This window comes from Cupressus sempervirens, chromosome 1, assembly GCF_028749045.1.
Source record: "Cupressus sempervirens isolate cs-2001-9-10 chromosome 1, ASM2874904v1, whole genome shotgun sequence".
NCBI classification, from domain to species: domain Eukaryota; kingdom Viridiplantae; phylum Streptophyta; class Pinopsida; order Cupressales; family Cupressaceae; genus Cupressus; species Cupressus sempervirens.
Window position 1 is genome coordinate 28,564,490 of NC_143118.1, and position 15,849 is coordinate 28,580,338.

At 34.9% G+C, this 15,849-nt stretch overlaps 1 protein-coding gene across 1 annotated transcript in view; it reads right to left on the reverse strand.

Annotated features, from left to right (window-relative positions):
• Window positions 1-2,621: 2,621 nt before the first annotated feature.
• The window catches only part of LOC149576006 (transmembrane and coiled-coil domain-containing protein STS1-like), a 200,139-nt gene continuing 186,911 nt past the window's right edge, over window positions 2,622-15,849 (reverse strand). The window contains exons 8-15 of the mRNA XM_089816125.1: window positions 5,815-5,885; window positions 5,567-5,702; window positions 5,244-5,303; window positions 5,063-5,145; window positions 4,887-4,963; window positions 3,317-3,387; window positions 3,156-3,213; window positions 2,622-3,004 (exon numbers count right to left, since the gene is read on the reverse strand). Coding sequence (XP_089672251.1) covers window positions 2,882-3,004; window positions 3,156-3,213; window positions 3,317-3,387; window positions 4,887-4,963; window positions 5,063-5,145; window positions 5,244-5,303; window positions 5,567-5,702; window positions 5,815-5,885 — 679 coding nt within the window. The 3' untranslated portion in view covers window positions 2,622-2,881. The remainder of the gene's footprint in view (window positions 3,005-3,155; window positions 3,214-3,316; window positions 3,388-4,886; window positions 4,964-5,062; window positions 5,146-5,243; window positions 5,304-5,566; window positions 5,703-5,814; window positions 5,886-15,849) is intronic.

Sequence of the window (15,849 nt, forward strand, 5' to 3'; positions counted from 1 at the left end):
AACCTTAGTTTCAAGCTACAAAAGGGCGACGAAGGCAACTGATTTCACATCGTCACATGGTTAGAAGATTGTGAAGTCTAAACCACAGCGATGGTGTGAAGGGCTAATCTCATATCAATTGCAAGGTCGCAATGGGTAAGGAGATAAAGCGAAAATAGGCTACGAAGCCATGAGTAAGGGCGGATCTAGGTCAACAAATATATAGATTGCATGTTTGGCAAGGTGGCAAACACTTCAATGGTATTGGGACACATGGTGAGTTTGTCGGTTGAATTGATGATATATCTGTTTCTAGTGCACCAAAACACTATCAGAAGCAACTCTTTTATGGCGAACTAGTCCATTGATCATCTGCAACTACTTTTTAATGTTCTCCATACCCATTTGATGCAAAGGACATTCTATCGCCGCCCTGAGTTATCCATTCATTCAATCATGCAGTTATGATTGTCGTTTCTATCTCTTCGAGGTCAAAATTGGTATGAAAGATATGATTTTATGCATTTGGGCACGCACCTAATCAAATCTTCTTTGGCTTGGTAATGATTGTTCTCTACAAATTCAATGACAGTAACTGAACATTGGCTTAAAGTAGAAGTTTTCTCAGTTATGCTCAAACTATAAAAGCAATTTTTGTAATCCTTCTAAGGGTCGATCTTTTCTCTGATTCTATAGTAGTGCGTCTTATGCTCTGCTACTGTAATTCTCTTTTTTTCCTATAAATGAATATAATTCTCAGTTGCATCTCCTTTCATTAATATATCGTTCAATACCTTCTTGCCTTATATTGATGTATTGCTTTCATTCTTCAATTATATGTTGTATCCATCTATCTTTGAATGATATAAAATGAAGTTCTTTCCTTGTATCATTTCATTGGTTTCTAATCTATGCATGATTGTTGAGTCAAAGCTAAGATATAATCTATATATCTGAGGATTATTTATATTGAACTGTGCTTCCCTAAGAAAGGATAAAATTGAACAATACTATTTGGTGTATCACCCCCCTGTAGATTAAAATAGGTAGTTTGCTCTTATGCATTCCTTCCCCTTTTTCCTTTCAAGAAATAGTTAGGTGCACCCTGATAGTAAGGAAGTCAACCTTCTCTGAGAACTCTATCTCTAATTGCGAAGTCCCACACTTTCTAGATTGTTTCCATGTTATGCAAAGTTGCCTTTAGGTAAAAACTTTAGGCAAGGGTGTAAACTTTTGCGTCAACAAATATCATTCTACCCATTCACTTGTTATATGCTTTTGTGAAATCATTTTTTATTTCTACTATCATTTATAGTGTAGAATTCAACATTGTTGAATGGTTACTATTGAATGCATTGTATAATCTAGTCTAAATTAGGCATCTAACAAGCCATATCTAGATAAGAGGAATGGAGGACAATTTTCAAGCCAAGGAAGGCATATAATAGGGATTAGTCATGCATTATGGGCTAGCCAATGCACGAAGCAAATTTACGTAGCTCATGAATTGAGTATTAAACAAGGTTTAGGGATTGTATTTTGGCTTTTAATAAAGCATTAAAGGAGCATTTAATGCACTTTTGTAGTCTTAGAGAGATAGAGGTCCAAATTTTGTATTGAATGAATACAACTTTTACGGCTCGCCATACTCGTTTTCAATGTTAGCTTCCTCGTGCTTTTTAAAATATGAATGAGTGAATGATTTTAATAATGTCCATAAGTCCAAATAGTCAAAGGGACCAAGACAAAGCTTGCAACCTTAAGATATCTCCATATCTGATCTACTCTTATGAATCTTAATGCAAAAACCAGCCATTTGGTTCATTGTATCGTCCTCAAATAAGTTGTGCATGTTGTCAGCCTTTGAGATGATATCGTATTGAGACCAAATGTTGTCATAAACTACATATTCCATGAGAAAATAACATTCAATCTCTCAACTTAACTTGAAATTTGTGTCTTCATCGTGCATCAATGATGTGTCCTCAATTTGAGTTTTGGCCATACATACAAGGTTTACATTAATTTGGCTCCCTATCCTCTACTTCATCAATTGCAGCTTCTTGGTCCAGTGAAAGAAAAATCTACAATGTCCTTGTCCAACATAGAAGTGGTATATGCAACTTGCGGTTGTCTCAGATATGACATATTTTAATAACTAGGATGCTTGAAGAACTTAGCTTCTAAAGGATGGCTTTATTTACTTGCTTCCTAACAATAAAGGCATGAATAAAAGGTCAAACTTTCACTACCTCGTGCTTGGATGTAGCCCATAAAGTTACTCTTATCACTTCATTCAAGTTAAAAGAAAGTGGATCAAGGTGTAAGTTATTAACCTTCAGTCGAAGAAATTGAGATCTTAGCCTCATACTTGATGTCTTACCTTGTTCCGTGGCACTGAAAGTATAAACAAAGTGGCTTAAAACTCAATCTTTCCTACATTAGCAATGCATACAATCGTACACAGTTGCTACATTCAAAGCAAGCCAATAGCTTAAGGTTGAGGGGGTGAATCATCCAACAAATAAACAGGTGATAAATGTATGTCAATTTTCTTGAGAGAAATTATACAAATACAAAAATAGGTTCTAATTTATAGAACCTCAATCCACTAGTTAAGAACCTAACAACCAACGGTCCAATTGCAATGAAATTAACATAATATCAAATTGAGGTGAAGTTTATCATTTACAGGTGGTGTTATTAACAAGATTTACATACACTAACTTGAGGAGTGGTAGATATGTTTGGACTGCAAATAAATTTAAGCTCAGCTTTCAAGGCAATGCACTGTTAAAGAATGTAGCTGCTGCTATAGATGCAAATTGTTTATAAGCTAATACAGGAAGAGAACCATATTTCCTGACTTTCATATGTTTTATTTACAAATGATCAATCTTTATCATCGTGAATGAAATTTGGCTGAAAAAACTGGGTAAAAACTGTCCAATTCAATTTCCTTCAAAATTTCAGAAGCAACTGAGAGATAAGAAGAGTGTCCATCTACTACTTCTGTTACATCAACCTGTAAAAAAGGAAAGCTTTTGTATTAGATATATGTATCTTGTCCACACTTAATATACATGAGAAGGAAATGCCACATTCACTACAAAGACATAAAGCTTGTTCATTAGAATTCATTCACTTAAAAAAAACAGATGAGCTATGTAACAAACATTTTCAATGCCAGGAATGTCCACTGGTTGAATTCCAGCCAATCCTTGGGTGAGAAGGCTGCATGCATGCAAGAAAAAATAATGAAACTCATTTCATTAAACTTGGAGATCAAACACTGCAAGGTTTTAATTAAACTAAGAGTATTATCAATGAAACATGCCTTGCACGGAATGTAATGCCAAGTATCCAATCATTTGTTGAGTAGCAATTTACAAATCGTCCAGCTACCATCTGAAAAAGGAAATAACAGCAAACTTTGCTCAAGAATCGGTAATCTAGTTTTAAAATTAAAAACATTGGACTGCAAGTTCTTAGTTAACAGATTAGCTTCCACCTATAGCAATTAGTAAATAAATTATTGCAACATGTAAATCATGATATATGTAGATAATTAACAGTGAATATAAATCAGAATGCTTTATGTCCATATTAGATTAGTTATAGAAAATTGTTTTATCTGATTTATAGTATCATCAAATACCAGAATATTGTCCTCAACCCAAGATGTCAAAATCTACTAATCATTTCTCATTTCTACAACTATTTTTCCCATTATAACTGTAATGACCACAGCAGACATCCAAAAACACAATTTCAATCCCTTGGATAACTAAATTACCAGTTTACGAGTCTATGAAAATGATTTTCAGCTCTCCTCATGAAGCAAAACCCCAATCATTGCAATTGGGAGCCAGTTTAATTGTCCATTCTCTCAGCCCTTGGCTTCTAAGGTAATCCAACATAAGAATTAATCACTAGATCAACACCAAGTTGTAGCATTGATTAGATTATAAGGCTGCATCATTTTCTCTGATGCAAAGGGGGTGAATATATTAATCCAAGATTCCTTGATTAACACAAGGAACTTGTTAAATCTTGGCATACATTTGGTTCCAGGTTCTTCTAAGACCGATCTATGCATTTTACAATATCGATTCATTTACTGTGCAGGTTGACGAGGCGGTTTATGAAAATCAATGGAACTGTGCTCTTATGGTCTATACCATGTTGAAAATGTACTTTTCTATAAGTTCTTAGATTATTAAGGTATTTTAAAATGATTATCTTTTATTTCCAATATTCCAAGAAATCCAATTATAAATTGCATAGAAAGAACTTGCCTTATTTAATGGGATTCACCAATAAGCATTTAAGTTGTGACCTATGGATATAAATGATGTTTCCTATTATTATTTTTATATTAAGATCATTTACATATCGGGTGCTCCTTAAGAGCAACAATTACAACTTATTCAAGCTCATTTTGAGCAATCACACTAGAAACAACAATTGGAAGACCAAGAGTCACAACTTAGAATCCACTTCTTACAATGAGACGAATACAACCAATAGAAGACCAAGAGTCACAACTTAGAATTCCACAAAGATGTCCCTCTTGAGATTTGAACCAGGGTTTCCAAAATGAGAACTCATTGCTTCAACCAACTAAGCTAAACCTCTTGGACGTTTTCTATTATTTTTTTTAAATCAAGACATTAAATATAATGATATTCTGCTGTATAATTCTATATTGTCCCTAAAATGAACTAAAACTCCTACCTAAATTGAAGAGTTGAAATCCCATGAGAGCATGGGATCTATACCTTATTTTTCAATGTCACTGCATAGGGTATTACAACCTGATGTGAAAGTGGGGCAGCAAAAAGCACAAAATTTATCCAAAAGACAGCACAAGTGTGTGTGTGTGTGTGAGAGAGAGAGAGAGAGACCTTCCGAGCAGTTTGCCAGCATTCCTTATCGAGGGGAATAGGTGCTCCAAGAAAAACAACCCTTTCTACTATGCCAGCTGTTTAAATTATTAACAAACCAGGTTAAATATCTTACGTATTGCAGTGAACTGCAACAGTAAATTGCATGAATTGACCTGTCAAAGCATACAACGTACCACTCTCCTCTTTTTTGGCCAACTCCTGTAGACATTTGAATATCATCCGTGCTCCCAGTGAGAATCCAATTAGTGTCACAGGCCTACACCATTTCAACCAGATAAATGATTACATAATGTTATGTGCAAATCAGAAACTGGGTAATATAATTGGCCATTAATCTATAAATTTTTAAAAGACCTGTTACCCTGCAACCCCTTGAGCAGAACTTCAGCAAGAAGAACTCCAGCTTTGTCTGATCTGAAAACGGATACAACATTTTTCAATCTGTTATATAAGATCTGAAAATTGATTTAAATGTTGCCTTTGGAATGATGTATAAAACAGAGTTGAAAAAATAAATCTTTAATATTATTTCTTTGAATCAAATGGTTATAGATTGGGTCCCACTGACCAACTCTGGCCATTTGTGTTACTCTCTTTCTTGTTTCTAAACTCACTAATAAGAGTTTCTAAATGTTCTGAATATCTCTTATTCATATTAAGGTGAGGAATATACAAACCTGTCCACGGCTATGGACCAGTTTCCATCTATTAGATTTGTGGCAGAAAGCAACGCAGCAGGCCAAGCAAAGGCAGCTACAAGTGTGCTCAAGACTGTAAGCATTGCTCCTTGTTTCATTAATTCGGTTGTGATATCTGCAATTTGATAAAAACAATTCTTTTATTTACAGACTGGCATTTGTATTGATATAAACATTATAACATGTTTCTACATTTGATATTTGTAGAAGGTAAATACTGAGTTTACTTGATGTTAACCAGTCCTGAATTGCAGTGCTTAGGATAATCAAATTCTTTGATTCCCAACGAACAGCATATCTGCAGAAAAGATAATTATGTAAGAAATTACAACATTGAAACATTGTTTTTCTAAATTTAAAGATATCTAGAACTCACCCTCGGAAAAGAAAAGAATCAAGGATTTTAACAAAGAAGAATGCAAAGCAAAATAATAATAAAAGGAATGATTTTGATGAATTTCTATTGCTAATAAAATACGATTTGGTATTTCTGTTGTAAAAAGCACGAGATATTTATCTTTGATTCAACTCCTTACTTATATAAAATAATTCAAACAATGTATTGGTTACATAGGCATGATGATTAGGAGCAGTATGCCACCACTTTGAGACAAACATTTGTGTGGTGTGCCTCAACATGTCTTTATAGAATTATACTATAAGATTTGGCTATGAAATTAGCCACCCATGATCAAAAACCTTCAATGAAAGCACAAAAGAGAACCAATATGAGATAATTCAATTCAAAGGATTTAAAAATATAATTATGAGAGATTACTGGACTGAGATTGTTCATATAAGAATTACAAGAGGCTACTAATAGGATACACCATCAAGAGATATGAATATGCAACCAATGTGTGATAGAGAAGATGGAATCACATACGGGCAAACTAGGAAAGTACAAGTCACCTGATGCAAATGCAACCTGCCTAAGAAACCTTATCTTAGGTGCATAATATGCAATGAAGTAACTAACTAGATGCAAATAGAAATATATTGCACCAACACCCCTTATAAATAATAGCTTAGGTGGATAGAAAATATGGTTAAATTGGTCGGGGCAAATGTGTCATGTTACGTACCTATGTACAAAATTATTCCCTTGAAAAGAAGATTAGAAGATTTAGATGAAGAGAGCAGGACTACACAACCTCACTTATAAAAACAAGAGAAAAATGAAATCATGTGTGAGTAAAAGCTCCCCTCAAAATAGAGAAAATGAGAAAGATCATGTAGGCTGCCCGTTAATGAACAGTCTGTCATCAGAGGTCTTGTCGCATACATAAATTTAAATGTTAATTAAATAATAGTTGGCAATGTAATGACATTTGTTTCCAAATAGTTATTGGTAGTTGCCAACAATTGGTGGATCTTAACCAAACACCAATACCTATATATATACTTTTAAGTTGTCTCGGAAGATAACATTGATGGATTGTACAGATTACATTCTGGAATAAACTGATACATCGTTTTGGCCATATTATAATGTTTGTGTTATTTATGTTGCATTGTTGTATGGATAAGTTGCCAGTTTAGGTACAAGTACAAGAACCTGGCAATTGGGTATGTACAAAAATTATTTTTGGGGTTTGGGTTCATGTGTGTGTGTTATATACAAAAAACTTAAAGAAATGCTAAAATTGTAAAACTAAACCATTTGATAGTATGATACTTCATTATTGATCAATGCCAAAAATAACTATTAAATGCAAATTGATAGTTCATACATAAGACATATCATATATGTCTAGCTGCACAATTCAAATGAAAATCATAACAATAACAAAATTGACCATAAAAAATGTTAATTGTCTTCTATCTTCAATTTGGCTCATCAATCATCAAAAGGATTATTAAAAAACATACTCTTGCATTTTCAGCTGCTGCCAGTTCAAGATCATTTGAACTCAAAACATAGATGCACTGTGTGTAGGTATGTCGTCATCATCATGATCCATAGGGACTCTAGCAAAACCCTCAATGGTTGCATCAAAGTTGGTACACTCAAGGGCTACATCCCAAAGCTTTGTTTTACCACTTTTATTTTCTCTATTATCGTATCCATCCATCATAGACATCCCCCAAACACGGTGCATCTGTATCAGAAAACCAGAGCATAATCATAATAGGCTCAATGAAATCCAATACATATTCCATACAAACCCACCAATTGCCATCCACGATTGGGCCCTCTCTGCATTTGACTATTTCCAAACACCCCATCAATTGCTTATAACCATTTGACCAAATGCCTCTCGCACCTTCAAAAGTAGTCTCATAACAATTTTATGAGATGCAAAATAGGTTTCAACAACCTAGGATCATGTTAATAACAATTCCAATCTTGAGAAAGTCTTGAAATTTTATTGTGACATTTGGTAGTTTATCACAAACATCTAGATCTCTTCACCCTCTTGGTATATTTCTTCCACCTACCCTATTTCAGTGCCAATAGCTTGCATCACCAAGTTGAGGGAGCATACAGTGCATGGTGTCCAAAAAAGTGCTTATATCTTTGTTCAACCAAAGCACCTACAAACCTACGATCTTTTGCGTTGTTCATAATTACTTGGACCACATTCTCATGACCCACCATCTCTATGAACTCAACAAGGATTCTAGAAATGAACTCTGAATTTTTTATTTCCTCTTCATAATCAACCACCCTCAAAAACATTGTTTCTTCGGAGGTTTTTGCAATACTTACATCCATTAGAAACAATAGAAACACCTAATTCAACTCAAGAATCTCTACTTGGTTTTAGTGAGGCCCCTAAAAAAATTATTTTCTTTGCAATAAGGTGGTATGGACTTTTCAATACCTAGGACTTGTGAAACCTCAGAGGTGCACTATTATGTGCCGACACCATTTGAATGGAAGACCATTGGCATAAGTGGATCATAAAAATTGTTGTTAAGCAATATCTCTTGCTTCCATGTTAAATGTCTTGTCCAATGGACCTCTTCTTCAGTTGGGAATTTCCACTTCAGCTTCGAGTTCTAGAGAGGGTATATGCAAGAAGGGATATTTAGAGACGACTACTATATCAGTGGGTGAATTTATTATTTTTCTTTTCGAAAGGATAAGATCTTTGTTTCCCTCTTGCAACAATTTTATTAGCATCATCTTGTTCTCTTCAGCATGCTGCTATTTCTACAACAAACAACCCCTTCTTCATTGGGCCCTCACATATTCCAATCCATTTGCCAATAAGGGCCATTAAGTGAAGTTTCACTCGAATATACGAGCTATTAAATTGTGTATTACAAAAATTATACTTCGAAATATATCCCCCACCTTCTGAAATTTGTGAAAGCCTTGTCGTATGTCTCCATAAAGGAGTTCCTTTATCAACTTTTAATCTTTGATTTGCTTCTACACCAAGCTATGACTAGTGACCATTCTTGCAATCTGATTTTTTGCTATTAGAAAAACTTACACAATTTTAAATTAGAAAAAAAACCTAATAAATGCAAGCATACAAGTGCAAAATCAAAATACAAAAACATTATAATATAGAATTAAACTTGTTTCTTATATTAAATGAAAAAAAAATCAAAATCTTTAGTATTTGTTAATAGAGTAAAAATTATGGCTAAATGCTTACCTTAAATGCTTAAATCCACTCCATGAATGATCACCTTCCAAAAAAAACTCTTGCCCTTTCAAATGCCAAAACGGAGACAAAATGAATTGAGAACAAAAGAGTAAACAACATGATATATTTTTAGGTTGAATGGCCACAGTCTTAGGGTTTTGATGAAAAATCCACTTTTCGAACTATGTTCTAAGTCACTAGTGACTTTTCAATGCGTATGTGCTTGGATGTGCACAAAATGCACACCACATTATGAATGTACGGGTTGCGCCCACATGGTGCATGTTGTGCGCCTTGTGTGCATTTAAGTGCACCAATGTGTGTGCATCTACACTGAAGCACAACTACATCCGATGCATGGGGACAAGGTGTGCATCTTGTAACGTAAGCATATGGTATAATACTATTACTGTTTACTTTGCATAATCAAACTAGTTCCCTTCCGGAGTAAACAATTTGGTGTCGTTGCATTAAAAGAAATTAGCTCAAAGTTGTGTGGTTAATACCATTAAATCACAAAAAGGAAAAAGAAGCCAAGAGGTGGTCAAGACCCAGAGATCAAGCAATCTTTAACGATTGTAGAAGAAAGAGAACAAAGAAGAAGATTACCAGAAACATTTGAGGAAACTTTTGTAGAAAAATTCCCAAGTTAGAGCCATTCTTGAGAATGAAGTAAAGCCAAAGTGTTAGCCAAAGTCGTATTAGGGAGGAAAGGAAACCATCTAGAAAGGCACAAATCATACATGGAGTGAGTGGGAGGATATTGCCATACACTTCACACTTTCAGATGAATCATATACTGACCTTGTTGACCAAGCAGAAAGCCTATCAATGCAGTCAACATTGCATGAGTAATACAAAGAAGGAGATCAAACGAAAGCTTATAGTATGATTTCTAATGCTCTAAGTGGGAATTTTTCAGGTAAGTTAATCAATGATGAAGAGTTAATGGATAAAATCATTTGGCTCGATTGTTCTAAACTCAATGTTGTCTCGATCAACAAGCTTTATCTTATATTGGTTGGCTCAAGGATTCTTGAACAGGCCAAATAACTAATAGGGGAGTGAATCATTTATTCCAAAACACTTTCATAAAATTTTACTAAACTAATAAGCACACAAACCATTCAAATAATTAAGACTAGTAAAAGAAAGGCAACATAAGAACCATAACACCAGATGTAATGTAAAAACCCAAGATGGGAAAACCACAAAGAAGTTAATTCTTATGTAATGATCACAGATTAGGGTGACATCAATTAAGGTGATTTTTTACAAGGGCTCATTGTCGGTCAAGCTAACTACCCATATACAAAAGTTGAATTACAAAATGTTTTACTGGCAAAATGTGAACTGATCGAATTGTATCAGCCCATGCATGAAACAATTCTAGTTGATAGGACAGTAATTACCACTAGCAGCAGATCTGATACAGATCTTTAACTAGCATATACCAAATCTTATGTAAGACCTTCTCTGTATAGCATAGAAATACTTCACTCAAATTCTTTTTACTTACTATAGCTAGATGATATACACTGTAACAAACTTCTACTATATCACCTTCAACTTTCTCTCTCACTTGCATACATTCATAAGATACAAAAGATACCTCCATTTATATATTCATTCGATAAAGTAACAACATATATCAGCCAAACTACAAAACATCATGGCTATAGTACAAAAGATATTGCAACTTTATTTCACACACTACCACAAACCTAAATATAGGTCATACATAAGAAATCTCCATACTACATTACCATAGGACCTAAATATAGGCCACTGTTAAGATACATATGCTTCATATCACATTTACTAAAAGATACAAAATTTTAAAACCACTGGAAAACCAAGTCCAAGACTTGATCAACAAAACTTCTAAACCAACAGATACATTAGAATTGATAAAAACATGTCCAGAACAAGATATAACCATTCTACCAAAACAAATGATGAACTGCAAGGGTGTCCAAGTAGACAGGATATAGAAAGAACTCTATAATACATTGGCCAAAAAATACTTAACTTAAATCACATTCATCTACAATCATTGAAACATTCAGAGTTACCAAAAAGATGTATACCAATAGTAGTAACAAATAAATCAACATCATACCCCAAAATTGCACGTTGAATCTATTTTGCATAAAACCGAAATACAGATAACTCACTAACAACCAACATGCATTCAATGGATACTACCAACAACCAACTGATATAGCTATGCAACTAGTAAAAACGTTTTGACAACAATGTCAACATTCTCTCAAAATGTTCAACAATCTCCCCCTTTGGCATTAATGACAAAAGAAACAAAAACTCCCCCCTAAGTAGATAATACTTCAATGTTTTTTTTCTTATTTTGTCTCCCCCTTTTTGCTACAATGGCAAAGGGCCAAAAACGAGAAATTAAACAAATACAACAGACTTTGCAATAGAAACTTCCTTATACTTCTCTTTAACAATTGGAAGCTTCCTTTTCCACTCAACCACAACAGCAACCATTCAAGTGCACAGACTATCATGCTCCACTAGCATGTTGAAAGATGAAGTCCGGTCTGGAGATTGGGGTCATCGTTCATAGTTTTCAAAATCAACAAGGATACCAAAGTCATGCTCTCACTAGAGTTCAACCATGTGCTTTGCCAACCAAAATGTTTTCACCAGATCTTCTGTCTCTACAAATGTAGTATCTTAGCCTAAAGCTGACCAACCTTTATCCTTTGTTTTCCTCCATATTTGAATCAATCATGTGTCTTTCCTAACTCATTCAATTATTTTTCAATAACTTCAATTTTACCTCTGGAATTTTCAACAAGCCACAAAAGACGATACCTGTAAATGTTTGAAATTTATTTTATGCAGTCTTTTGTTTTGCCAATCATCCTGGATAATATTTGTATACCATCGGTACATTGCTTTTCAATGGACCCCTTGATTTTCTTGCAATCAGCTCAAGTATACAATAACTTGTTCTAATATATCTTGCCAACTCAACTACTAGTACACCTGACACATTAGAAACAATTATATTCTTATTGATCAAGCGATCAGTTAACATATCTTCGACCTTACTTCTATCTCCCAAAGAGCAACTAACCCATAAATCACCAACTCTATCAAGCTCTCCATCTTCTAACATAGACAAAACACCATCTGAATCCACAAAGCTAGATTCTGATGGAGAAACTACACCTTTCACAATCTCCTCTACTTTTTTTTTTAAATTTTTTTCCTTGTCTTCCTCAACCTTTGAAATGGATGGTAACAATCTCCTTACCCTTTGTTAGCACCCTAAAAAAATCACTTATTATGCTCATTTAGTGAGGTTTTCTACTCTAGCATGCCTTGCTCATGGACTATTTGTTTTGATGTCTTTTGATTTCTTCAAGCAAATATAGGGGGTTTTCTTGACTTGTTTAAAACATTTCATTTTGAAATTGTCCATATTTTGTATCCTTCATACTCAAATCAGTAGAATAGTTATTGATGGTTTTGCCATGATTAGCACAATAGTTACTGTTGGTTTTGTCATGTGCAGGATAGTTCCTAAGAACCAACTTTGTCTTATGGTTCATTTGTGTTTTGGTTCCATAGTATACCTTTGGCCAAATTACAGGGGAGGTCATGCCAACGAAGGAGAAAATGAAGTATATAAGCATAAGAATCCAAATCGGCAATAGATTTCAAAAGGTAACCCAATCCATTAAGGTTATACCGATAAGTGTTATTAAAGGAAGCCGCCTCGATTGAAGATCAAAAGGAATAACAAAGTGCATCAAGATATTGATAAAGGTCTTACTGATGAAAGGAATCAATATTACAAAGCAAGCAGATAAAATGAGTGATCGACAAGGGATACACTGATCAATCTATCGGTATAGTCAAGGCAATCGGCAAAGAGTTTGAAATGTCGTGCTGATGGCCAATGAGGCCATCGGTAAGACCTATGTCGATAAGGGATTAAGTGCATAATATATTGCCGGCAGGCATCGACATAGCGGATCATTATCGATGGGACTACTCACAAGCATCCCCAATACTCAATAAAAGAATAGGAACAACTTGTACCAATGAGGATAAGCAATATGGATTAGGGGAACTTACACCAATGATATGTAATTGACATATGGGGAAATCTATGACAATGGAAGACATTGGTATAGCTAACATTATAGGGGACACAATTGGAATGTTGTGTCCACCCTCAATGACTTCATTGGGAGAACATATGCCAATGAGAAAACATTTGAGGTAAGCATAAAAGCAATTTACAAAACTTATATGTAACATTTATATCGATGTAGAGATGAAAAGACACTAGCAAATCATATCAATAAGGCATGCCAATAGTAATGAAGAAAGAACATTAGAAAAGTTATGCTAATGATCTAGTCAAAATAGCTTTGCACTGCGGAGTAATGAAATGAAAGTCATACCGATGCCTAACGAAGGGGTCAAGATGACCTATGCCGATGGTGATGAACAATGAACTTATCGGAGAAATAAGTCCAAGATTTTACAGATGGCGCGGAAGGGTAAGTATGATTGGGATAAACTATGCCAATTCCAATGGTTGTCTTATCAGCTTTCCTATTTTCAAATAGCGGGATAAAGGGCACTATTAAATGCACAGAATGGGTAAAGTAATGGACTTACATGGGGCAAATTAATCATTTATTACCTTACAGATTTGCAAATCCAATATAATCAGTAGACAATGGGTGATTGCCAATATCAAAGTGAGCCAAAAGGAGAATTTACAGAGCAGAAGGATTAAAACAAAATCACAGTGTGAAGGATATTTGGAAACAAAGTTGCAAAATAGAGTCATCAAGTGCTACTGGGAGGAAAAGGCCACCAAAGAGTGGAGAATCAAAAACAAAAAGGCCTAGACTAAGGGAAAAACCCCTACAAGGAAATTGAATCAAGACATGACTAATCAAATGCAAGCCCGTAGTCCAAGGTCACGAAGGTCCAAACGTCATTTACCTAAAAGGACAAATTGGAAGACAGGCTCAGAATTGTAGGGGACATATGGATGAATATCAAAGGATATGATTTATTTATTTTCCATTACTTAAGGATTGACAACCTAGTTCCTACATGTCATCCATGGAAAATGAACTTGGGTAAGCTTGTAGTCCCCAATGTCTTTGTGAATATTGATTTACTTGAGGTGCTGGTAAAAAATTACTGTTCAAAGAAAAAATGCATACTGGATGCTCGGGGTAAATCGTTCATATATTTTTCTGCAAATACCCTAGTTCAAGTTTTCACTTTGGACTACTCTTCTGATTTTCCTCTGTTATTAAAAGAATTGGAAGAAGAGTACAAAATGGGCACAACCTATAATGACTGAAAGTTGGCAATACATAGGAATAGGGAAGAAGGAAAAATAAGCCCTCTTATAGACAAATACAATCCACCCTTCAATATGGGAATATTTAGACCTTATTTGCAATACACATATTTGTCTTGTGGGCAAATTGAGATGTAGAAGTCCTAGATTTTGTGAGTATAGGGCCAATGATATTAGCCACTGATATTCAGATATTTGAGCCCAGACCTTTTGATTATGTAGCCTACATAGCAGAAAAGTTACATGAGGGGTTTTTATCTTTGCAAAAGGGCAATGAACAACCAAGGTTCATGTATTACTCATTGTTAATGTGCTTGGTTTTGTTCAAAGGATATGCAAGAGGCATGTGGCGTGAAGAGTTCAAACTGGCTGTTAGGGATAAAGACCAACCAATACAATTATGCACTTCTCTTTGGGATTCCAGATATGCGAGATATACGGAGGCCCTAGGAGTTTAACACGATCTTGGTTTCTTCCAAAATTCAATCCACCTATGGATCCTTTCCCTCATATAAGGTATGGTTCATCTTGATTTAGACTTTCTTTATGGTGAATTTAGTCTCCTTCTAACTCTCTCCTAAAGCTTCCCAAGAAAAACTAGTAGAACTTCTCTTTTCATCAAGGCTTTCTTCCTCTATTTGCTCAACACCTTCCTATGTGCATTCATGGATCAAGTAAGAGTGGAATAAACCTAAACAACTCCCATCTCCCTGAGTTTACTTCAACTTGACAGTTTCTTTAAGCCAAGTCTTACTGAGTTCGCAATTGGGCACAATAGACCTACTAGGAATGAGCCCCAATTAGGCCTAGGTTTTCAATTTTTGAAGCTTTACTCAAAATCTTACCAAAGGACCCCCTAAACTATTGGCCGTTCCAGATACCCTTTTGGAAGGTCTCAAAGATTTTCGTCCTTCGTACAATACCCTATTCCACAATTAGGCCCCTTTTAGACTAAATAAGGCTTTGGACTAGTTTTTCTTGCAATATGGTGGCAAGTTAGATTCAATATTGACTATAACTTGGTCTATAGCCTCCTCTAACTTCATTTAACTCTCCTTTTCCATTCTTTTCAATTTGGCATTCCACTCCTTCAATTTGTGTTGTTTGCTATGCAATCTTCCTAGTCGGGCACTCTGTCTACTCACCTAGGGCTTGCTTGCAAAATTAGCAAGCGGGATCTTTTCACAAACTTCCACTTGCATCATAATGTACATTGCCCCTACTATCATTTCTCCAATGGTTGTAATTTTCCCATGGTGGAATTTCAAGATAGGGGCATTTTTGTGTTC